The 24,432-nt window shown below is 41.5% G+C and overlaps 1 protein-coding gene across 2 annotated transcripts in view; it reads left to right on the top strand.

Moving 5' to 3' along the window:
* The window catches only part of SLC6A1 (solute carrier family 6 member 1), a 60,558-nt gene extending 38,849 nt beyond the window's left edge, over positions 1 to 21,709 (top strand). For both annotated transcript variants that reach the window (XM_071550483.1, XM_071550484.1), the window contains exons 2-15: positions 1,749 to 2,181; positions 3,238 to 3,369; positions 4,743 to 4,843; positions 6,529 to 6,638; positions 6,758 to 6,890; positions 8,131 to 8,265; positions 8,384 to 8,487; positions 8,782 to 8,906; positions 11,057 to 11,169; positions 13,198 to 13,329; positions 13,859 to 13,961; positions 15,194 to 15,294; positions 16,510 to 16,677; positions 19,309 to 21,709. In XM_071550483.1, the coding sequence (XP_071406584.1) occupies positions 1,947 to 2,181; positions 3,238 to 3,369; positions 4,743 to 4,843; positions 6,529 to 6,638; positions 6,758 to 6,890; positions 8,131 to 8,265; positions 8,384 to 8,487; positions 8,782 to 8,906; positions 11,057 to 11,169; positions 13,198 to 13,329; positions 13,859 to 13,961; positions 15,194 to 15,294; positions 16,510 to 16,677; positions 19,309 to 19,413 (1,797 nt within the window). In that variant the 5' untranslated portion in view covers positions 1,749 to 1,946 and the 3' untranslated portion in view covers positions 19,414 to 21,709. The remainder of the gene's footprint in view (positions 1 to 1,748; positions 2,182 to 3,237; positions 3,370 to 4,742; positions 4,844 to 6,528; positions 6,639 to 6,757; positions 6,891 to 8,130; positions 8,266 to 8,383; positions 8,488 to 8,781; positions 8,907 to 11,056; positions 11,170 to 13,197; positions 13,330 to 13,858; positions 13,962 to 15,193; positions 15,295 to 16,509; positions 16,678 to 19,308) is intronic.
* Positions 21,710 to 24,432: the final 2,723 nt, after the last annotated feature.

Raw genomic sequence — 24,432 nt, 5'->3', positions numbered from 1 at the left:
TTGGTGGGTTTTTTCAACTCATCCTCAACACACTCAGCCTCTGCCAGTGCTTGGAAGGTCTGATGATGATAAAGCACAACCCAAATGTAAATTGCAGTAACAACCAATCTGTTTGTAAACAACCAATCTGTTTGTAAACAACACATCTATTTGTAAAAGTACTCAACACCCCTCTTGGATTTTTCCTCCATGGCAATTGTGTTGGCTGAGTAGGGCCACTTTCAGTTCTGGATGTTCATCAGTAGATGGTGCTGCCAAACTGCTCCAGCCACGATGGCCATACAGTGGGGAGTTCCATGTTTCAAGGTGCTCTCAATCCATACTCAGAAGAACAGGAGCCATATTTTGCCAACACGATGATGATCTATATTTCCTCCTGACTCAGGAAATGCATGGCCTGGAGTGCTCAGAGTGCTGACCACAGCCAGCAATGGTGGTTATTGGTACACAGATTTGGACAGGCTTGCATCAAAATACAGAAAACTGGTTCCATCGTTTACAAAGAGGAGATATTTGCACACACAAGGATTTGTAAGGATTCGAAAGCAAATACATGGATTTTCGGTCCCTGAGTCCCTTCTGGAAGTGGAACAGAGAGGAATGTTACAAGCACAATCCTTGTTCTCTCCTCACCCCAGCAAACCTACAGTTGATTCTTCTTCAACTTCCAATTGAAACCTTTTCTTTTTTATTGTTGGATATGTCCTTATAATAAGCATTATAATCATGCAAAGTTCTGAAATGAGAAGTAGAAGAAAAGCACAGCCTTTACATGGCTTTTTATATTTCTTTAACATCATTTACAATTAGAAGTCATCCAAGTCTTCCTTCACACAAATCTGTAAATAAAAATGCTGTTGATTTTTGCATGACCTCGTGACCAATCTTGCCAACATTGCCACAAGGTGCAGCTTTACACTGGCAATTGTTTCCTGTGTTCCAATTTCTAGTTGTGGACTGGACTGGGATATAATAAAAGGAGTTATCAGGAGGAATGAGTCAGTAAATTGATCATGCATGGGGTCACAGTAGACATGCTAAAGCAGAGTCTCACTGTTTTTTCCAGTTGACGCAGGGCTATGGAAGTTTGTGGGGCCCACACACGCTTCAGAGCTGACTGAAATATCTCAGGTCATTTTTCATAATGCATATTTACTTCCTTGATTTTTCCTTTACTTAGATTTTGGAAAGGTACGTAGCAACAGCAGTGTTGAAACCCAAACTGAGGGTTGATGCCTGCAGTCTGTCATCTTACTGTGCATTAACTTCAGCTGAAGTGAAACAATTGTCTTACATGAACAGCTACTTATAACCACATGGTAAAAAATTGACATCATTACTTGGATTAAGTCCTGTTGTCTGATCTGGCTTATTGCTTAATTCCTTTGGGAGCATTTTAGAGAAAGGTGTTTTAGGTAAGTGAGTGGAGTTCAGAAATTTTTAAATTTACTGTTAATCCACTATTAAAGGAGGCAACTGCTATTTTTTTTCTCTATAGACCCATTAAGAGATCTATAGGGAAAAAAAATAATCACTGGCTTTTGGAGATTATTTTAGGGGGCCTGTGTTGATTCTGCCCTGAGTCCTACAGACTCAATCAATATGAACAAACCCAAAGGGCAGAGTCAAGCCCTTGCATGAGACACGCAGGTTCCAAAGCTCTTTGGGCAGCTGGTTCACTGTGTGTGTTTAGGTTGCCCCAAGTCCTGCTGAAGTGAACCTGAGTGCTGTGGACTTGTGTCTTACAGACCAGCCCCAACACTGGTAGGACTCTGCCCACCTCTCCTGCTGGCCAGCACTGGGCGCTGGGACCGTGGGGACCTTCCTGCTGACACTGTCGCTGCCGTGCTGGGTGACCACGAGCCGCAAAGCTGCTGTCCACGTGGACTGGTGCTGAAATCTCCCGCCCGGCTGCCGCCAGAGCCTCGTCTGCCAAGCCCAGAGACATGGCCACCAACGGAACCAAAGTGGCAGACGGACAGATCTCCACAGAGGTCGATGCTTCCATCACCAATGACAAGCCTAAAACCTTGGTAGTAAAAGTGCAGAAGAAGAAGACGGATCTTCCAGACCGAGACACTTGGAAAGGGAAATTTGACTTTCTTATGTCCTGTGTAGGTTATGCCATTGGCTTAGGGAATGTGTGGAGATTTCCATACCTTTGTGGCAAGAATGGTGGAGGTATGTTTGCTTTTGCCTTGTTACAGCCTCTGACTTATTTTACAAAACCAGAGAATTTGCTGAGTTTGAAGGGACACACAAGGATCTCCAAGTCCTACCCTCAGCCCTGCACAGGTCCATCCCCAAGAGTCACACCACATGCCTGAGAGGATCATCCAAATGCTCTTTGAGCTCTGGCAGCCTTGGGGCTCTGCCCACTGCCCTGGGGAGCTTGGTCAGTGTCCACCACCCTCCGGGAGAAGAACCTTTTCTAATGTCCAACCTAACCCTGCCCTGACACAACTCCAGACCATTTTCTGGGTGCTGTGCCTGGTCCCACAGAGCAGAGATCAGTGCCTGCCCCTCCTCTGCCCCTCCTGAGGAAGTTGGACCTGCAATGAGTTCTCCCCTCAGTCTCCTCCATATATTTCTATATTAGGACTCCCCATAAAATTATCAGCAAACCAGAACTTGGTTTTCATAGCTTTTTCATCCATATAGGTGGTTTTGATTTGGGTGGGGGTTCTTTCTTTTCAGAGCCCTTTTGGAGTGTGGTGCCTTGCTTTGAGGTCTGCTCTGAAGGTTATGCTAACTTGGAGCCAGCAGTTGCATTAAAAAGATCATAAAGAATCAGAGCAGAACTAAAGCCTGTTGCCCTCCAACCAATCCTTGACATGCCTCTCTTTTGGACTGAGTTTTTGAGAGGATTGCATACAGCTCATAATACTGACTCTGAGCTCCCCACAAGAGTCTGACTCCAGCTGGAAAGCAGCCAGTGCTGGTTAAAGCCTTCCTGTTATCTGTGATAGATGAAGGCAACAAAGTACAGAGCCTTTAGGATTTTGGCTTTTTATTTAAACAGAAAACATTTAAATGATGAGGAGATACATTTGTCACCTTATTTCTTAGAGTACTAGTTTAGAAAGTGTACATGTGTTTTTCATTAACTTTTTTGAAAAATTACATTTAAGAGAAAAAACCTTCAGGTTTCTTTTCACATATACCAGGTATGGAAGCAGTGGAAACTCAGTTGTGTTTTTCCCCACTGTAACAGATTTTTTTCTCTTTTATTTTTAGGTGCATTCCTGATCCCCTATTTTCTTACTTTAATTTTTGCTGGAGTGCCACTGTTTCTTTTGGAGTGTTCCCTTGGTCAATATACATCTATAGGAGGCCTTGGAGTGTGGAAACTTGCTCCAATGTTCAAAGGTAAAATATGAATTTGAATTACTTTTCATTTGTTTGCAAGCTGCAGAAGTTGCACAGAGTGACAGGGCAAGGATGTGACAGGGCAAGAAAATGAAACCATAATTTTCTACAGAAATTACTAATTTTCTGAGATGTAGCTGACAAATTTTGAAACATGAAACAGGATATTATTCATTCCCCATTCAAAATAGCAAGAGTTAGGCATTAGAATCTCAACAAACTTATTTTTGAACTTCAAAAACTTTTGAGGTTTTTTTGTAGGAACATATAAAGACTGTTTAAAATAGCATATTAAATCCAGCAGTAGTTGTCTGAGCAGGTGTGGAACTGTTCCTTTGGTTGAGGTCACAGAGCTTTGTATTCCCTGTTCTTTATTGAAATTCAAAAGCCAAGCACCTCAAAGATGGTAATTTCATACTGAATTGCCTAAGACAAGCTCACTCCATACTTAGACTTTCAGCTGGTTTCAGGTTTGATTGACAGAATCTCAGGGGTTTGATCTAAATTCTGCATAGACCTACAAACCTCACAAACTATGCTTTTCACCCTTCTAATCTCAAATCCTTTGACACTTCAGAACTCCTGAGCTGATTTCTGGACCAGTAGAGGAGCAAGTTGCACATTGAGTTATAAATTACTTCACACAGTAGGACTGACAATTAGCCCAGGGTGAGCTGGAAGTTTGTTTAGATTGAATTTTGTTCTGGGAAATTTAGTCTTGGGAAAACCCAGAGAGGTTCAATTGTTTCTCACAGAGAAGTATTTCTGCTCAAGTTACTGCTCTTGGTAGGGGTTAGAACAGACCTTGCTTTGCATTATATTGATTATTGTAAGTACTTCCTCCTGTTTAATGTCATGGGACAACTGTCACCAACTTGAATATTTTAAAATACCCCTGAAGTCTCCATGTTGAGTAAAGACAAAGCATCTTTCAGTGTGGAATTCTGCCATTTCTTGAGTCTGAGATGACATAACAGCATGAAACACTTTGATCTGTGTCCTACATGCCCAACTGGTCTTGTACCACCTTCTCATAGTGTGCATCTGCCACAAGTTTTTGTGGGGCTGATGGTTCAGAGAATGAGCTGAATCAGCTCTTTTTCCTGGAAGTGAAAAATGTCAGTAAAATGCCGGTAAAATCTCAGCAACATCAGGTGTGACTGCACCACCCAGAGAACTGCACACTGACACTGGATTCATGGGTGACTGAGCCACCCCCAAAATAAATGACCTTTTTGTAGTGGCACTTCTAAGATTTTAACTGGGCAATGGCACCTGCTCCATGTGTTGATCTGAACTGCAGCTCTTTTGTTGATGCTTGTATAGACATTACTGAAAGTTTCTTATTTTTTTTCTTTTTGTTTTCCTTGCAGGTGTGGGCCTGGCTGCTGCAGTCCTTTCCTTTTGGCTAAATATTTACTACATTGTGATTATTTCATGGGCCATATACTACCTATATAATTCCTTTACCACTGTAAGTGTGTTTGTCAGAAGGGGGTTGGAATTGAATGTGAAGCAAAATGATGTAGATACCTGACTAATCTGTCTTGGTATAAATATGTGAGGTTAAAACAACATGCATAGAAATCTGTAGGATAAGCTATTTCTTACTAAAAGAAAAACTATTTTGTAAAAATTCCCTTTCAATTGTTTTTTTTCTCCACAAAGAAATTTAGAACAGAAAACCATAAAGATAATTTTCTCTTTCAAGAATGTCAGTGAGAAATATTAATAATAGGTTATTTTGGAGCCACAGGCTTCTCTTTTCTTGTCAATTTGTTTTAATTTCCTCATCTTAATGTTCAGAGTCACAGCTTTAACTTTGAGCTGTACCATTTTATTTTGACCTGCCTCTGCCATTTAATCACAACATCTCTGCCTGTTCCTCTCCTTCCCTGCCAGCAGCTTCAAGCCATGCTCAGGTTTCAGACTCCTTGCCCTGGCAATGCCACCAAGAGCACCAAGACCACTTTGTGCCTACAGGCCAGTCATTCCCCCAAGAAACATTCTAGTGTATAATTAATTATATTTTTTTTACTTCAATAGCAGCCACACAAACATTATTTCTTTGGGAAATAGTAACATTGCAATGTGGTTTAATAACAGAGGGGTTTATTAAAGAAATCCCTATGGAATGGAATGCCTGTGATTTGATTAGCTCTGAACCTCCATTTGTTGTTGTTATTTTTGCTTTCTTTTCTTTCCTGTTTGCTTTATTTTTAGCTGCCTTCCCCCCCCTTCCCCTCAAGGGTGATTCATCAGCTGAGTAAGTCTGGTCTGATTAGTGGGGTTTGGCCATCTGAGGAAGCATCCTTATATAAGTCTCAATAATTAATGCATCATTGTTCAATTGTCTCTTCTATAAACACTGTTCATGCTTGCTTGTTCTTGGCTTTAAAGAATTGTCCCCTGACCAAATTTGCATTAATTACTGTCTGGGAGTGACATGACCATTTCTTCTTTGTTATCTTCAGAATTGTTATTGATGTGAAAGGCCACTCATAGTCTGGAAATGGTGTTCAGGCCCATATTAAATGAACACTGACTTCTAATTCCCTTGAAGCCTCTTATCCTTGTATATAAAACATGCAATACCCTGATAAAACATTTCTGTAAGAGGATTTTCCAAGAATTGCCATCAGAAGAATATCTAAGTTGTATGTAAATGAGGTTCATTTTAATGGTAACGTGAGGAAAGAGGCTCTGCTCCTCCTCAGAATTCCTGAGAGATGTAACAGAAACACGTAGAAAATAGATGTTAAAAACATTATCTCCTGACCTGAGAGGAAACTGAAAATCTCTGATCAATAATCATCACACCTTTATTATTCTTGTGCAACAAGAGGTACCAAGCCCTGCAGGAGGTCCTTTCTGCTGTGTCAATGTACTCCCATGCTGAGAGGTTATCAGACCCCAGAGCACTTGGGCTGATATGTTAAAGAAAGAAAGAAATATTCTTGCATGTGATTCACTCAATTGATACAAAGTTAAATAACTTTTTTGGCAGAGACATCCCCCAGGGAGCTCAGTGCTCTGCAGAACTCCAGGTGTGTTAGTTCTCCACTCAACTGTCATTTCCAGTAAAGACAGAGATACCTGGGGTAAAGCTTTGCTTAAAAAGTGTCTGACTTCAGGTTTTCCTTTCTCTTTCCTCAACAGACTCTTCCTTGGAAACACTGTGAGAACCCCTGGAACACCGACCGCTGCTTCTCCAATTACACCTTAGCAAACACCACCAACATGACAAGTGCCGTGGTGGAATTCTGGGAGTAAGATGATCATTTTCCTCTGTCTCATTCCTGTGCATGTGCAGGGATCAGCTTGGTGTCCTTCCTATAATATCTTCTGAACCAGTTGCCAAATGCTCCCTTCTGTTGGCTCGTTCCAGACGCAACATGCACCAAATGACGGATGGATTGGAAAAGCCAGGGCAGATCCGATGGCCACTGGCAATTACTCTGGCAATTGCCTGGATTCTGGTGTACTTTTGTATCTGGAAGGGGGTAGGCTGGACAGGAAAGGTAAGATTAAAAAGTGCTATAAACACCCTTCCATTAAAAATGCATATTTTAGTCAAATATTCTAAAAATTCTTGAGGTAAGAGGCACTGGGGACAGTTTTGCCAGCATTTCTCTCTGAAGTATTTAATTTCTGTTCTCTTGAAGTGATACAGCCCCATGTTTTTGAAAGAGCTGTAGTTAGGACTGACCACAGTCAAATGCTGCATTCACTTACAGACTTCTTGGCTTTGCCAGGTATAAAATTGGCTAAAAATACATCTACTTGTTCTTGACAGATGAATATTATACCTGCTTGGTATAGCAACAGAGTGAGGAGTCAATGTTTTGGCTTCAGTGAGGAATGTGCATTTATTGCACAGCTCCCGCTGGACTTGGATACGTCAGGAAGTGTTGGGAGGAGCTGCTCCCTCCTCTCCTCGTGCTGAAGGAGAAATGAAGGAGGTTGTTGCACAGGGTTGCCTGCTCACTGTGCTTCTGGGAGTCTGGCTGTTTGCTGAGTGCAAAATAGAATTTACCTATGAATTAAAGGAAATTATATTCTTGACAGACCTTTCTCCAGGGCAAAAAAGCAGGAAGAAATCTTAGGGAAATGAGAAGCCATGGCCATGAAGGTTCTAACCCAACTGAAGGGTTGAGTTAGAAGACCTCAAGTTTGGTGCAGAGGATTTTTTGACTCTGAAAGAATGAGTTGTCAAATTTTGACAAGATGGTTGTAACCATGACCCAATTCAAGCTGAATTTGAGCATTGCCTCGCTGAGCTCAGACCAAACCATTTTAATAAGAGGGATGTCTAAATTTGTAGTGGTTTTTTACAGGGCTTTTGAAAAGGCAGGAGAGTGGGAGCCTGTGCATCATAACATAGATGAGAAGAGAGTGGGAAAAGTAAACTGCCAGATGTTGTTTTACGAGCAGGGGGCTGATGCCATGATCCTTGTGCTTTTGGGACTTCTCCTTGTGAAATACCAAAAAAATTAAAAAGTGTGAGCCGTCATGTGAAAATACCCTAATCCACTATATTCCACCTTCAGAAAAATAGGCAACAGCCTTTGGACATGGTCTTCAGGGAATTCAAGAGCAGGCACTCCTCCCCACACACCAAGCTTTTCCACTGATAAATGCTTCAGTTTGAAGAGTCAGCTTCAGTTGCTTTTTATTTTCAGGGAGCAGTGTTTTCAGAAGTGTTAACAAGCACAGAACATTTTCCTTCCACACTTACCATGTCTTGTTTCTTCACATCAGGTGGTTTATTTCTCTGCTACTTACCCCTATGTTATGCTGCTTATCTTGTTCTTCCGTGGTGTAACCCTGCCTGGAGCAAAGGAAGGCATTTTATTCTATATAACTCCCAACTTCAGTAAGCTTTCAGACTCTGAGGTAAATATTCCATCCTTGTAAACAAAAGTTTCACTACTAACTGTTCACCTTTCAGACATATGACCTGCTCCTCAAGTGCAGAAACAGATTTTAAAAAAAAATTATTTCCTGCAATCAGGTTTGGCTGGATGCTGCCACACAGATTTTCTTCTCCTATGGGTTGGGTCTTGGTTCACTGATTGCCCTTGGAAGTTACAACCCTTTCCACAATAATGTTTACAGGTAAGCAGATGACTGCACATATGGCAGTGGCACTTGCCTGTCTCAGCTGGAGCTGGATTCTGTCTTTCTGTGTACTAGATCATTGAAATAAAGTGTAGTCTTGAATATTAAATGTCATGTCTGACTAGGGTTAAGATGTATAACTACATTTACACTAATGGGAGAGACAGTATGTTTTACCCAGCATGAAGTGAAACCCAGACTGTGAAATCCTAAATCGCAAAATCTTTTCACAGGAAAAAGTGATGAAAATTTGCTTTACCCGCTGTTTAAACTGCTTTACCTTTATTACAGGGACTCCATCATTGTGTGCTGCATAAACTCATGCACAAGCATGTTTGCTGGCTTTGTCATCTTCTCCATCGTTGGATTCATGGCAAATGTCACAAAGAGGCCAATTGCAGATGTTGCAGCATCAGGTATCCAATTTATTTTGCTCTGAGTTGTGCAGTGCCATCAGTTATTGTTTGTTTGTACGTTGTATCCACATTGTAACTGTTCCAAATCCCTCCCTCAATCCCTGTCCCTTCGGTCTGACTGTGACATGGAGAGCATCGTTGCCAACCTCCCTGGGCAGCACCAGCAAGGTCATTTCATGTCCAGCTGCCTGGTGCCCTCAGAGTGGAGTGGTCAGCCCCCCTTGTCCTGGGCTGGCACAAGGAATGCCAATGAACGCTGGCATTGCAGGCAATGTGTTTACAGGAGGTGGCAGCACAGTTTGCTGCTTCGCTGCTTGGCTGTGACATCAGATTATGAGCCTCCTGCTAGTGGAAGGTTTAAAAGCAAACTGAAAGGAGGAATGGTGGGCATTATGGAGAGGGTGGGGGTGGGGAGGTGGGTTTGAGCCAGTCTTTTCAAATTCAGTTTTAAGTTCCTTTTCCAAAAGCTGAGCCCTTGGAGGCAGATGCAGTTCTCAGCTGTCCTACACCTTTTTTATGGTCCCCTTTATTATGAAAGTCATTTTATTTAGGGCAGTGAGATGTCCATGGAAGGATTATGCTCTTCTTTGCAGTTTCTTGTCTGTCTTCCAGATGAAAAAGCTTAAAGCAGCAGAGCAGATGGTTGCCCTAACCCAGCTGGTGTACCAGATACTCACTTAGCAGTTCTGGCCACAGGGAGGGATCTGATAACTGAAAGCTTGGTTGGAAGTCACTGGTGGACAAACTATATCCTAGCAAACATACCCTGTTGTTGAAATATTCCATTAGTTAGAAAAGTAGAGAATTTAAGCCCTAAAAATAATCTTCAATAAACTGCACATCCAAAGAAATTAGACACAAAATGATGATGGCATAAACGTTATCAAAAATGCTCTGGAAAGTTAGTGGAGTGTGAAATAAGCTTTTTGGGATTATGTATTTTATACAGATATAACTATAGAAAGGCCACACCTGCAAACACAACAATATTTTTATATCCTATTAACCTCCTAAGTGCATTTGAAGGCACCTGAGATAATCGACTTCTGAAAGATGCCCATAACCTCCTGTGACCACTAATTGCAAAGGATATCTGAAAATCTGACTCTTTAATTAAGTTTTCTATTTCTCCTGTCAAGCTCAGAAACTGGTGCTTGATTTTAGGACTGTGAGTCATATTGTTTTGCCATCTTTCATACAGCTTTGTAAAACAAATGACATTATTAAAAGCTGTGGAATTCATTTCTGTGCAATGTGTAACAGAGTGAAATTAACATATTTATCTGAAGTTTATTTTGCTGTTAGCACTGCCATTTGGAAGTCTTTCTAATCATATCTACCCTTGCTAGCAAATAATTACTTCAAAATCCTCATTGCACCAGCAGTTCAGGTGCTAATGTCTGTCCTTGCTCCAGTGGTTTGTGTGTGTCCAAGCACTTGTCACACACAGACTTTTAGTGAGAACTGAAAAATCAGAGACTCTCCTTAGATGCAGAACATAAACTTTATTTCTGTGATTATTTAGTTTGCTACAGATTTCCCTGTTAACCTGGCATCAGCTGCTTTCCAGCTATGCTATGAGATCAAAAAGAGCTCCTTTTAAAATAATAATTTATATTCTCTTTCCAACACTGTGCCCCCCTCAGCAGTTAGTAGAAACACAAATGAAAATGTTTGCCTGTTCATAACTACATAGTTCATTAAAATGTGTATTTTAAGATTAAAAATGGAATGGAACAACAAATGGGAATATGCTGTAAAATGTCTTCACTTTTGAGCTGTCTTTGTTTCTCTTCTGAACTACATGGTGCAAAGCAGAAGATCACAGCTATCAATATGAAGTTCAGAAGCTGCTCCTGAGAGCCACCTTTGTATAGCAAAGGCAGCTTCTGAACTTCATCTAGAATTCTCCTTGGTTGGTTGGCTGGTTGGTTGGTTGGTTGGTTGGTTGGTTGGTTGGTTGGTTGGTTGGTTTGGGGCCTGATTTTTTGGTTGGTTCATTTTAAAAGCAAGGTACATACTCTGCCCTCTTGGTCAGGAACGTCCGTGTCGGAGCCATCCCAAAAACCTCCAACTTGTCACCTAGAGGACCAAAGAGTCACAGCACTGACCCATTGCACTGATGTTTTCTCTCCTGTTTCCCCTCCCAGGCCCTGGACTGGCATTTCTGGCTTATCCTGAAGCAGTGACACAGTTACCAATCTCTCCTTTGTGGGCAATACTGTTCTTCTCCATGTTGCTCATGCTCGGCATTGACAGTCAGGTAAAACTGGTGTGAAAATGAATAAACAAGACACATTTTCTGCAGTTCTGTGGTGCAAGGTTGACCTATCCCTAGAAATTCTGCGGTGGAAGTCATGCAGAAGGGTTTCTAAAATAATCATACAAAGAATAGGAGGTGCTGAGGAAAAATTAAGATGCCAGTACCCTGAGAGAGTAAAAAAAAATTATGTTAAGACACTTTTGCCCTTTTAAAAATGTTTAGAAGTGTATGCAAAATAGGCAGAAAATCTATTGTGCAGGCAAAAGGAACTTTTCTTGGTGATATTCACCGTTAAATCACAATATTAAAAATACCTTTTCATTGTTCAGCTATTTAGGAGACACTGGGATATATTTTACAAGATTTAGATACCACAAATATTGCTGAGAGATCATACCACTGGGGCAAAAAGATGCAGCACACGTTTCATTCTAAGCATAGGAATGTCTGGAGCAAATTCAGTAGGCAGTGGGGTCATTACTGTGGGTGTTCCATGTGTGGTGTGCTCTGAAATCACTTTCCAGTGGTGAGGATTTATTGGTTGAGGCTTTAGGAAGGTTAAATAAGGTATCTGACAACTGGAAATGAATGGCAAGGCACAACCTGGGAGGTTTGCTAATCCAAACAATATATTCTCCAGAATGCCTAAATGAAACAATTAAATAATCAAGTCATGGAATCATTTAAAGTGTTTATTGTGACATGAAAAAAAAGCCCACAGCACAATATAAAACCCTTTAGAAAGGACTAACAAAGGGTCAAAAAAAGCATTTGTTAATCAGCATTAATGTTAATAGAACTAACAACCACACAGTCAGAACCAAGGACAGCACCTACCATACAAACTTGGAGGAGTTTGGGAGGTGCCTCCTGCCTTCTGAGCTGTTTGTTCATCTTTATGTGACCATTCCTTGAAGATGTGTTAACCTACTGGCAATGAGCTGCAGTTGGCAAACCAGCACCCCAAGCCCTCAGCACAGCCTTCACAGCACACAGGAGTGTGGCATTTACTGGCTTAGCACTGTACTAGTCATCCAGTACAGAAAATCCATTATCTTCTATAAATCCAAGCTGACTTCAAACTGTTAAACAAACCACACAAAAACCAAGAGGGCATTTAATCCTGTGAGAAGACAGAAAGCTGAAAGTTTGTATTTTCTGTTTCTTTGTCTTGTGGTGAGGTTCAGGTTTCACATTAACACCTATTGCTCAACCTGGGGGCAAACTGCTGTGAAATTAATTGGGTCAAAATTATTCTTGAAAGAACTTGTCTCTAGGCAACTAACAGCTGAGGAAGGTAGTCTAATATTATTAAAATAAATATATATTTACAGGCTGTCATGCTTTCTGCACTTTCTGTCTGTCAGCAAAACATTTCATACACTGTAATTTACAGAAGCTGTAACGATTGGTTGAATTCTGATTGCACTGCTGAAAATTAATAAAACTTTACACACATTCTGGTTTTCACAATTTCAGCCATAATGATAAATTCATCTGAACACACAGAGAGAAAAGTCCTGAAGTGTGGAAGGCATATTCTCAGCAAAAACCTTTTCTGGGGATACAGAAATTATTTGATTTATTACATGTAAGACTCAATCTCGTGTCTCTAACCTTCACCATGAAGCACTAACCTGATTAGACTTCCTGTGTCAGTTGACTTCCATGTATGTGAGAAAATCACATACAAAAGAAGTGATTTTGTAGGATCAAGGGATCAAATCCCTCAGCTGCAGGTGTATCATCTCTATCAGAAGAAAAAGCACTTTCTGTTCACAGACCAAGTGCCATAGTTCATAGTATGGAATTTCAAGTGCGTTTCAAGCTGAGAATTTTTTTGCACAGATCTTTTTAGACAGAAAGCAGGATTTTGAGAAGCACAGCTCCCACTGAAGTCAAGTGAATTTTCATTTATCATTGAATGGATGCACCTGTAGGCCAGTGCTGGGTACAACTGAAAACTCCTCTCCTAAACGTAATCCTGCTGTGCATTGCATTGTGTTTGATGTGCAACCTCCCTTGCAGTTCTGCACTGTGGAAGGATTCATAACAGCTCTGGTGGATGAATTTCCCAAGTTGCTGCGCAATCGACGAGAAATCTTCATTGCTGTCGTCTGCATCGTTTCCTACCTGATAGGGCTGTCCAATATCACTCAGGTATGTGCTGTGGGGCACCAGGGGCTGTGTCTGACACACAGGATCTGCCTTCCCCAATCCAACCAGGAATAATTGCAGTGAAGTGCGGGGATCCACCCTCACCACTGTGCCTGGATTTAAAGCAGCAGCCACAGACCTGGCAGTGTAAAATGCCTGTGGTCCCTGGATGCAGCGTGTGCTCCAGGGTTCAGGGGACAAAAAATGCACATGTCTGCACTCTTACAATCCAAAAAGTGGCAGCTGGGGATGTTGACATTGCTTCTAGATTGCAAACTGTTTGAGGAGAATTGAATTATTAAGCAAAAAAGACTAAAGTGAAATGAAACCAGTTCATTAGATTCTGGCAGCGATCTTAATTTTTGTCATTATTGACCTCAAGCTTCCTAAAACTTTAACACTTTCACTTTAATTAATTGAGACTAATATGTCCCTTCCCTATTCACAACCATTATTTTGTAGCTTACATTTTAGTCTCTCTTGAAATTGGAGCCTTTACTGTATTTTAACACTCCCTTCTTATATGTTTTAGGGTGGAATCTATGTGTTTAAGCTTTTTGACTACTACTCTGCCAGCGGAATGAGTCTCTTGTTCCTTGTATTCTTTGAATGCATCTCAATATCCTGGTGCTATGGTAAACAGCATGTTTTTTATTTTTTCCCTGAGTTTTGCACATCATAAGGGTACTTTACCTTCTGATCTGTTGGTATGTGTGTGCACATGCCGAGGGTGGAACTGAAACTGGCCTTGGTTTCTATGCATGTAATTCCACTGGGCACCCAAAGCTGGCTTGTGGAAGGTACTGCTGCCTCCTTAAACACCCTGCCTACAGGCCTGGAAGTCATCAGATGGTGGTTGTGTCAGGAATATTAAACAGTTGACATCTTATCTCTTTTCTCATCCCCCTTCCTTGAAAAGCCTTGCTCCTCAGAGGTGTTTGGTGCTGTTGTTCTCAACATAATGTCTTAGGGCTTTGTGGCTTTGAAATGTTTCCTGCCCAGAAATGGCTCTGTCACTCCAGGATCTTGCAGTGAGAGTCGGGCACCTTGGTCAGTTAGGGCATAATTGCCCTAAAATACCCAGAAGCCTGGACTGGCAGGCACTGGTTATAAATAGTAATGGATCTGTGGCATATTTGTACATGTGACCTTAGTTCTGTGTTAGCTGTTCCTACAATTACCAAGCCACCTCTGTTTATGTTACACAACTCATTGAAAAGCTGGGAAATTGGGGTCTTCCTGCTGGACTTTAATGGGACTAAGAGGGTGGAACACCATTTTTTGGGCAAAAGATACAGCTGATGAATCCAGCACACACAAATGGAAAAATACCCCAGCTCAGTAATGAAGAAATCAAAGTTACAAATACTGTGATAGACAGACCTTTGGGAAGCTCATGGGCAGTAGCAGCAGGAGGGCTCCTCCTTGGTTTCATATCCACTTCTGCGTGTACATGGTGTGCACCAGAGCAAAGCTGGTTAATGCTAGAATGGGTTGGGGGGTTTTCATAATTTAGCTTGTAAGATACACTCTAAATTTCTCATTCTAATAAGAGTTGGAATTAACCAGGGGTGGTTTTCTTGCATCTCACCTTCACATTTACAAACTTCCTCAGTCTTTGGATTGGAATAAGTTTGCAGGTCTCTAATTATTTACTGAGGATATGAAAGAAAGAGAACAGGTGATTTTTAGTGCTTGTGAGTTTGTATATTTTTTTCCCATTCAGATAGGTGAAAAGTAAGGTTGGGATCTGTGTAGAGCTTCCAAATATATCTCATCATTTATGACAGTGTCTCAGAACCATTGAGCTTCCAGTTGACTGAATTGCCTGATATGTTCCTCTACTGTTTCTTATTTCTATATTTAGGTGTTAATAGATTTTATGACAACATCCAAGAGATGGTGGGATACAGACCCTGCATCTGGTGGAAACTCTGCTGGTCCTTTTTCACTCCTATCATTGTGGCAGTAAGGAACAAACTTTTATTATATGGTTCAAATGATGTAAATGAAGTGGCCTGTGTCCTACAGCATTGTCATTTCCACCCCCACAGGTTCATATTAACTCTGACCCTCATTCCTTTTTTAAGGATTTCAGAAATTCCATTGAAGTCAATAAGCAAAAAACTAGAGTCATTAGAGGAATCTCATGCCCTAAAAAAGAAGCCAAGATTTGTATTAGACTTCTGAAATTGGTAACTAGCCCAGATTTTCATTGGCAGAGATAGAAAACTGTAAAAAACAAACTTTGACCATTTAATCCCAAAGAGTATATCATGAAATAATAATAAGAAAAAAATTAAATTTACTGCACATAATATAATCAACTGAGATGCAAAATAAAAAACTAATCAAGAAGCCACTATTACATATGGCACAATACTTGCCCCTCACTGATATTTCTCTGATAGTCCCATACACGTAGCCATGGAAAAGCAAACAAAGAGCACTAAAAAGACACAGAAATGTGTTTATGTTGAGGGTTCCTTGAGCCATCCCCACCCAGACAAGGCAGCTTTTATTTTTCTAAAAACAAGTGTTCAGGAAAGCATAAGAAATGCATTTAGTTTATTTTAGTGGTGCAGCAGGAAAATGACCAACACTGTCTGTAAAACTGATCAGGTTTCTCCTAAAGTCCTCAGCAGAATTTGCTGCCAGTCAAGTTCAGAGGAATGAGGATGTGCTAATAAAATCTGCATCTCTGCATTCTCCCCTGGGAATACAGTCTGCACAAAGGGTCAGCCTGAGCTAAGAATGACCTTCCTTCTCTCCTGGGTCACTTTAGCAGGTTTCCCTGGTGGAGGCTGATTTAGACATTTGGAGTAGCCCAGGATAGGGATCTTCCCTGGGAAAACTGATCACACTTTGAAAACAACACAAAAGCAACCCATGGGTGCTGCTGCTCAATGGCCCAGGGCACATGTGCATGCAGATATTCCCAGGATCACAGCTTCCCCTACCCTCTGGCTCTGTACAGGTTACCAAAGGAGTTTACTAGTACCAGTGGATACCCCCAGCAGGATACCTGGATAATCTGAGGTGCAGGTTATGTATATGAAAATACAATGTTAATATGGAATATTCATTTTGATAAGAAGCTTCTTGGGAAACTCCAGAAAAACTCTTGAAGTCAGAACACTCTGGGAATATTGTTCAAATCTTCCTTTCCGCTGTATTTTACAGGGAGTGTTTATCTTCAGTGCTGTCCAAATGACTCCCCTCACAATGGGAAGTTATGTTTTCCCAAAGTGGGGCCAAGGAGTTGGCTGGTTCATGGCTTTGTCTTCTATGGTGCTGATACCAGGCTACATGGCATATATGTTTCTAACCCTGAAAGGCTCCTTAAAACAGGTGAGTCTCTTTTTGCTGATGTCTCGGTTTGAGGCGAAAAAACCAAAATGTTTTACCCACAAGCAGGGGAGGGGCCTCCTCCACAATAATCACACCACTCTTTATCAAATTTAAGAAAAGGAATTTTAATACAAGAAGGATAACTGCTATAATATATATATATATGTAAACAGACTAGTACAACCCACTTCCCCAACACCACAAGAGAGGGAAAAAAAAACAAACCAAAAGAAACAAAACAACAACAAAACCCAGCAGGTTTTTTCTCCGTGAGAAAAGGTTATACTTAAGTGTCCTTGTCACAGCTGGCTGCAGAGTGAGTTTCAGTCCCTCTCCAGCGAAACAGACGAGCAGTGGGCTTTCAGATGGACTCAGTCTCTTCCCCATGTGTTCCCCGTCCAAGAAGCAGAAAGGTACGAGCAACCAGCAGCAAATCCAAGGCAGGCAGCAACAGCAGCACGGCACGAAAAGTAGTCCGAGGTGGGCAGCGGCAAGACAGCCAGGAAAAAACCCCAGCAGTAACCAGCAGAGCAGCCTGCCTCCTTCGAGCCCCCACTCCCCCGTTCCGCCGAGCCAAGACTCCCGAGAAATCAAAAAAAAAAGAAACCAAAAGAGACAAACCTGCCCCCACCCCAGCCATCAACAGTTAACTACTTCTTTTGTTAACCGCTGGCCTGGGCAGTTAAGTGGCAGGGGAGAGAATTTACATAATAATCCCAAACTACAACAGCTGACCATCCTCAGACCTGTGCACACTGACCAAAGGTTGCAGGGCAGTTATTTGCTGTTAGATATTTCTTCCCTTGCTTAGGCCAGTTATTTTGCATCAAGCTGAAAAACATAAAAGCAAGTACCAACCAGAAAAAAGGCAAGAGAGTGTCTGTGCCATCTGTTGTTAAACATAATTGCCCACCTTACATGTGGTTCTTATCTCCAGTTTGACAGTTGCAGACACTTTGCATTCCAGCTCCTTCCACCTAGAAAGAAAGTAGCAGTTTACAAAATATGTAAATTTGTCCTAATTAATGCAAGACATACTGGCATGAATCAAGGCAGGGGATTCTCTGGGGAACTGGAATCAGACTCTTAGGACTGACCCACATAACTCTTTGTTTTGACTGAGTCTGCTCAGTGACCCTGTTTAGCATCTCCCTGCGATGTGCTCAAAGACTTGAGCTGCTGTTCTGCACTACACCTGTTCAGAGTCATACCTTGCCCTGCTGCAGCTGGCAGGAAGGACGTGAAAAACCTTGGGAACGCTTCCCCTTAGTCTTTATTTAAGGGATTTCTGTGAACAGTTACTTCATGAAGAACACTAGAAGCCTTTTTGTCATTGAACTGTGCTCTCAGCCTCTGCCTGCTTTCTTATTCCAGTTTTTAAAAGGAGATGAGGCTTCTCATGTAGGAGAGGCTAAAGCCAGTTTTAAAGTCCTCAGAAATGTGCTGCTAAAGGAGTGGGAAATGCTGATAAGGTTATTGACCCACACCCTGTTCAGGAACCACCTACAATCCGCATACCTAATTTTTTTTAATCTGGGTGCATCTTGAGTTTTCCCTCTCTTACTGTGCATAACAGCCAGTTCTTCAACCCAAGTACTGAAACTTGCATCTCTGCCTCTATAATTGTGGGAACCAAACACTGTCAGAATGCATTTGTCAGTGTTTCTGGAAAATTCTAAAATCAGCTGACAGAACCATCTTTGCAAAGGGCCAGATGATCTTTAGCAGAATTGACGAGTAATGCCTCATGAAATGCTCGGATCTTGATCCAAATACTTGTCTTCAGCAAATTTTAAAACTCAGTGAAGCTTCAAAGAATTCTACAAAAAAATTCTGTGGTTTTTTTTCCCTACTGCCTGTTGTTAACTCCTACTTTTTGTATATCTTTTTTTGGGTCTAACAGAAATATTCTCATGCAAAGGGAAAATTGTTGCTCTAAAATACAGCTGCTGCTTGGGCAGAGTTGTATAAGAACTTGGTAAAAGTTCCTCATCTCAGTCTTGCTGTGGATTAAGGTCATGTTTTTGAAAGCACTACCAAACAAGCACTGGGTAATGGGATGAGCCTACACCAGTGAGTGGGCACGATATGAACCTGAGCTGGGCAGGGAAACTTTGAGAATGGAGAGCACAGAAGGATGAGGACAGACAGAATAGGAACAAAGTAGTCTGAAATACAAATCTGCTTTACCTGTGATACACTCAGAGAAGCTACAGCCAGTATTTCTGGTTCCTTGTGCTCTGTGGGGAGGTGAACCCCAGGCCTGAAGTCCAGTGGAGTCCGTGCTGCCCAGAGCAGACTCACAGCCCCTGTGCTTGGTGGGTGGGCTCCCTGCATCCCTCCTCATTTCTTTTCCCTGGGCATGCTCCCTTGTTAATGCCTGCTGGCATCCAGCATTCTACATGAGGCCTTTCAGCTCCTGCTGTCACGTTCAGAAGACTAAAACTCTGTTCAGTAAAATGTGGCTTGCAGCTGGTTTGGTCCCTGGGGAGACAGGCACTGGTAATTCTAGTTCTAATGGCTCGACAGAAGTGTTTAGGATTATCTTTAAAAATAATAATAAAAAAAAAAAAGAGCAAGCTTAGAAACAGTTTTTTGGCTGCCTCATGTTTATTGTTGTCCTTTAAACAGCGCATCCAAGTGATGATTCAGCCAAGTGAAGACATCACTCACCCTGAAAACGGGCCAGACCAGGCCCAGCAGAGCAACTCGGCTAACAAAGAAGCCTACATCTAAATTTCTGCATTGGAAAAGTACCACTCCTCCTCCAGAAAAACAAAAAAATACGGTTGAGTATGACCACAAAATTTATGTCTGAGAATATAATTACCTACCTCTAGTGGCAAAAAAAAAAAAGAAAAAAAATTTAAAAAAAAAGAGAAAAAAAGCAACAAGGTCATCTCCGCTCTAAGGGAATCGCCATGGGTATGATCCAGCCATTGCGAGCTCAGATGTTGACAGTGTTTTGTGTTCTCCGGCAATCCACAGACTGTTAATGTTTTTATCCTTTCACAATAATAGTTGCATACCTTGGAATTTGTAAATTGATGTGCCAAGACCTTTTTAATCTACCTTTTAGCACGACTATTTGAAGTTTTGTGCTGCTGATTTTTAGTAGTTTATCACTGTTTCTTACCACTGAATCCCAAGACTGTTATTTCTGACTTTGCAGGAGTAAAATTAAGTTTGGGTTGTTTTGTACAAAAGAATGAAACATTTTGTAAACAAGTGATTTCCAGTGAAAAAGTCTGCCCTTAAAATTTGTTCCAGCTGAGGCCATTTGAGGGGGAAGAGACTTCCTTCAATTAACAGCAGCCACAGCCTTTACAAACATTCCTAGAGCAAATTGGGCTGTTTCTGGCAGCACAGCCCAGGCTCTTCACTGGCCGTGCTCTGCCTTTCAGGGTGACTTTCAAATGAGGTCATAAATTTCTTTAAAAATACACATACTGTTTCTTATAAAAAGCAGGTATCTTTGTGAATCAATATGACATGAATCGCAGATGTTAGAGGCAGAAATACGAGTTTTAACTTTTTTTAGCAAAGTACTATCCAAGAGCTCTTAAAGATTCCCAGGAGTAAAATGTAAAGTATTTGCAATCAAAGCTCAGAGTGTTTGAGCTATTATTTTGCTGTTATTATTCTGCTATTATTGCATTGCCACCAAAATAGAAACCAAAACAATGGCTTAAAGATCAAAGTAAATTCTAATTTCCGATTCAATTCCTTTTAATCTGTTAAAGGATTTTAACAGTTCCTAATAAGTGAAATACAAACTATGGATGGGTAGCACTTTGAGAGCAGTTATATTTTGATTTCCACGTGACTGGTGGCGATGGAGGCACGAGGGAAAGCTATTTCAATACGATGCCATCCCGCTCTGGGCTCTGCCTGCCTTTGCCACCCAGCCAGGATGCCCAGGCAGCTCCTGGGAGGTTTCCCTGCGTGGCATGGCAGCGTTGGCCGCGGATGGCATTTCTCGTTTGGCAGCTATTTGACAGACACGGAGCATTAGGGAGGGTGTAGCAGCTGATGGTTGATTGTAAACGACTGTGACAGAACTGTGCAATGGAACATGCTTTCCAGCAACTTTTTGTGCACCGTACAATGTTAGATAGCACAATTTATGTAGAACTACTACGTGAAAAACATGTTACCTGTGAATGTTGGGTTTTTCGTTGTTTTTGTCTGAAGGTGACAAACATGTTCTTGCAATAAGGTATTATTCTCAGAATGTCAAGCACATTATGTAGAAATAATATATATATATAATACACATGTATTTCGAACTACATCATAAAATTTCAGAGTATGTTCAGTAGATTCTAAACTGTTTCATAGATCAATTGTAAAATACTACGAGATCTAAGCTACATCCTAAATGGCCATAGCTGAGATGCAAACATCCTGTAAGTCTTTGGGATTTAGAGGAACCTGTACATCCTACACAAACATTACACATGCTACATGGACATCATAATTGTGGATTTCATTAGACTAAGGATAAAAATTCCAACTTTCTCTTTATTGTTTGATGTAATCAAGTCCCATGTTGTTCTAAGAAAAATGCAGTATTTAATGTTTGATTGTAAACAATTATGACAGATGTTTGACAGACCTGCTCTTTAGCAAAAAGCTGTACAAACGTATCACATAGCACAAACTAGTGTTGTAGAACTTCTGTGTGTAAACTGTGAATAGCTGTATCTTTTTTGTAGTACTTGCCCTGAAAAAAAAAGATTATTGTATGATCATATATGCTTTTTGCAATAAGGAAATATCCAACACCAGGCAAATCTATCTCTATATAAAAATATATATGTAATATATACATATTCAAAAATATATACAGAGCCTGTTTAAAAGAGTACAGTATTATTTAGTAAATTGCAACCTGTTCTATGGACCAAATGTAAAATATTTATAAATTAAGATGCATTTTAAATGTCTATAAACGGTGTCATAATTAAAGCACGATTGTTATGTAAGTTTCCAAGAGTTTAGAGGAAAAAGAATAAAGGTTATATTATACATTAAATTCAGAATTTTGCAGTCTTTCATTGGACAAACCCAAAGTGTGTTATGTATTGTGAAGCAAGTTCCAAATATGTCATATATATATATATATATAAACATCCTTTAAATATCCAAATGCTGTATCCCACTTGTGATGTATATAATCAATCCATGCTATTTCTATGCTGTTTGTGCATACATTATACAGGGAGTTCAAAGGGGGATAATTAATAGCCCTTCCTGGCATCCTGCTCCTTTAATTTTCCTGTGGGAAGATGGCAGATCAGGGGAAAAAACCTGGATTTTGAAATGACCGTTCCTCAATTGCACTCCTGCTGATGCTTTGGGGTGTGAACTGCAGCACCTGATGTCCCTGACCTCTGAGCCACCCCAGGCTGAAGCCAACGGGCTGGTGAAACAGCACCAGGATACTCCACAGACAGATGATTCACTGCTACAAAACAAATCCTGGGTCCCTGTCTCAGCTGCCCTGGCAGGGTGAGAAGATGTGGAGCTGCACCCGCACAACGCTGCAGAGGGACCCGCTGCTCCTGGGCTCGGAATTTAATTATCTTACTGCAAAATTCCAGCAGGACTTCATGCTGGGCAAGAGTCTAAGCAATTTAGAAAATCTGATTAGAACTGAAAACGCTCCTGATAGAGGCATCTCAAATTATAAACCTCAAGCTGACTTTAGAATGGAGCACTCGGGAGTTCGAGGACGCTGCGAGGGCAGAGCCACCTCCTGCTCTAAAGAAGGTTGGAAGGAAGGGCAGCAGCAGCCAGGGGAGGTCACAGATTCTTCTGGAAATGGGAGAAGGAGCAACTTGCATGCTTTTGAAGCACAGTGGAAAATGTGAGCTATGTTTCAGGTTTAGTTCCTGGGCATGACGTACCATGGCCTGGGGGTTGCAGCTGAAGTCAGTGCTGGGTGGGCAAGGGGCAACGGAGGGCTGAGGAAAAGGAACCTACTCGAAGGGTATTGTGTTAGTGCTGTGATATTTCCATGTTCTCCTGGAGGAATTTTGTCTTGCCATGCTGCAGAAATCCCAACAGCAACTGAACAAGAAAAATGCAAATAAGGTCACTTCTCCCCTACAGGACTGCAGGATGCCCTGAGAGAAATCTGTGTCCTTGCTCGTCAGGAGTATTAGTTCAGCTACATGTGCTTTTATTCTAAAATAACACTGTGTTGCTTTTGGGGTTTTTTTTGTTTGTTTTAAGCCTGATTATTTCTGTTTTGTTCTGCTCAGACCTCAATAGCATTCCAATTAACTATTACAACTGCTCAGCTCCCACTGTTGGCTGGCTCTTGGGGGATGGAACCTGAAGGAAGGGTTGTGCCAGCAAGCTCGTGGCCTGGCAGTGAGCACAGGACAGCAGCTCCTGCCTGCCAACACCCCTCCACGGGCACAACCTCATCTGGCAGCGCCCTTGAACCCAGCAGGGAGCAGCAAAAGAGGCTGCACTAAAGCATTTGGACATTCATGTCTTGGACCCTTCCCCTTCAGGATTGATTCACTTCACTGGGATGAAGAGTCTGTGAACCAGTGCAGAGCTACCTCTAAACACCTACAGCCAGACATGAGGAGGAGGCAGCAACACAAAATCCTTATTTCCCAGGAACCTGAATGGATCAACTCAGTGCCAAGTGTGAGCTGCAGCAGCTGCCAGCCAGAGTTTGTGACTCTGCCAAGGCACCACAATTACCCAGTTTCACTCTTGCTCATCAGAGCAGGAAGGAAGGCACCAGGCTTTAGATTCTAAAGGGTCTTTTTACTCCCTCCTCACTCTTCTTTCCCAGCTTCTCACACTGTTCAGGATGTTTAAAATAAAACCAAGAAGAATGAGGTGGGAGGGAGGGTTTGACCCACATTCAGTTGTTCCTGGTTTTTTAGCCCAGTCTAAATCTGCCTTACTTCTCTCTTCTTCCTATGAAGTTCAATCAATCAATCAGAGCACAAAAGGGAATTAAATGAGGTAAAGTGAACCATAATATAAGCCCCTCTACAGAGCTCAGTCTTCTTAAGAAGCTGATGTAAGTATTGCCACTTCTAATTCCTACCTCTACACATCGAGACCAGTCAATAATTCCACCCCTCTTTCCTGTTGACAATTAATGGACAATGGGCAATTTCCCTCTGTTGTCACAGAAATCCAATTAATCTTTAGAGCTGTATTGCTGTGGTTTGCTCTATCCTTCTGGCCACACACTAGACCAGTGCATTCATTCAAAATTTACCCCTATTTTAAAAATGTGGGAATTGGTGGGCGAGAACTTCAACTATTTACAAGAGCCTGGAGTGACAGGACACAAGGAATGACTTCTCACTGGCAGGGAGCAGGTTTAGATTAGATGTTAGGAAGAAATTCTTCCCTGTGAGGGTGAGGAGGTCCTGGCACAGGTTGCCCAGAGAAGCTGTGGCTGCCCCATCCCTGGAAGTGTCCAAGGCCAGGCTGGACAACCTGGTCTAGTGGAAGGTGTCACTGCCCATGGCAGGGGATGGGCTTTAAGGTTCCTTCCAACCTAAACCAGTCTGTGATTCTGTGATTCAAAGATTTTGCGTCTTAATACCTGATCATTTTTTCCCCAGGTTTTAAAGTGGTCTCACATTAAACTCAGTGGCAAATATTCAGTTATTATTTTTGAATATCAAACAGGCTGAAGTAATCCTGTGAGTTATTTGTGAGTCATAAGTACACGCTGGTGCTAAATGTGTCCAACAGTGCCTGAGAGAA

This window comes from Pithys albifrons, chromosome 3 (genome assembly GCF_047495875.1).
Source record: "Pithys albifrons albifrons isolate INPA30051 chromosome 3, PitAlb_v1, whole genome shotgun sequence".
In the NCBI taxonomy this organism is placed as follows: Eukaryota; Metazoa; Chordata; class Aves; order Passeriformes; family Thamnophilidae; genus Pithys; species Pithys albifrons.
This window is presented reverse-complemented; position numbering and strand designations above follow the sequence as displayed.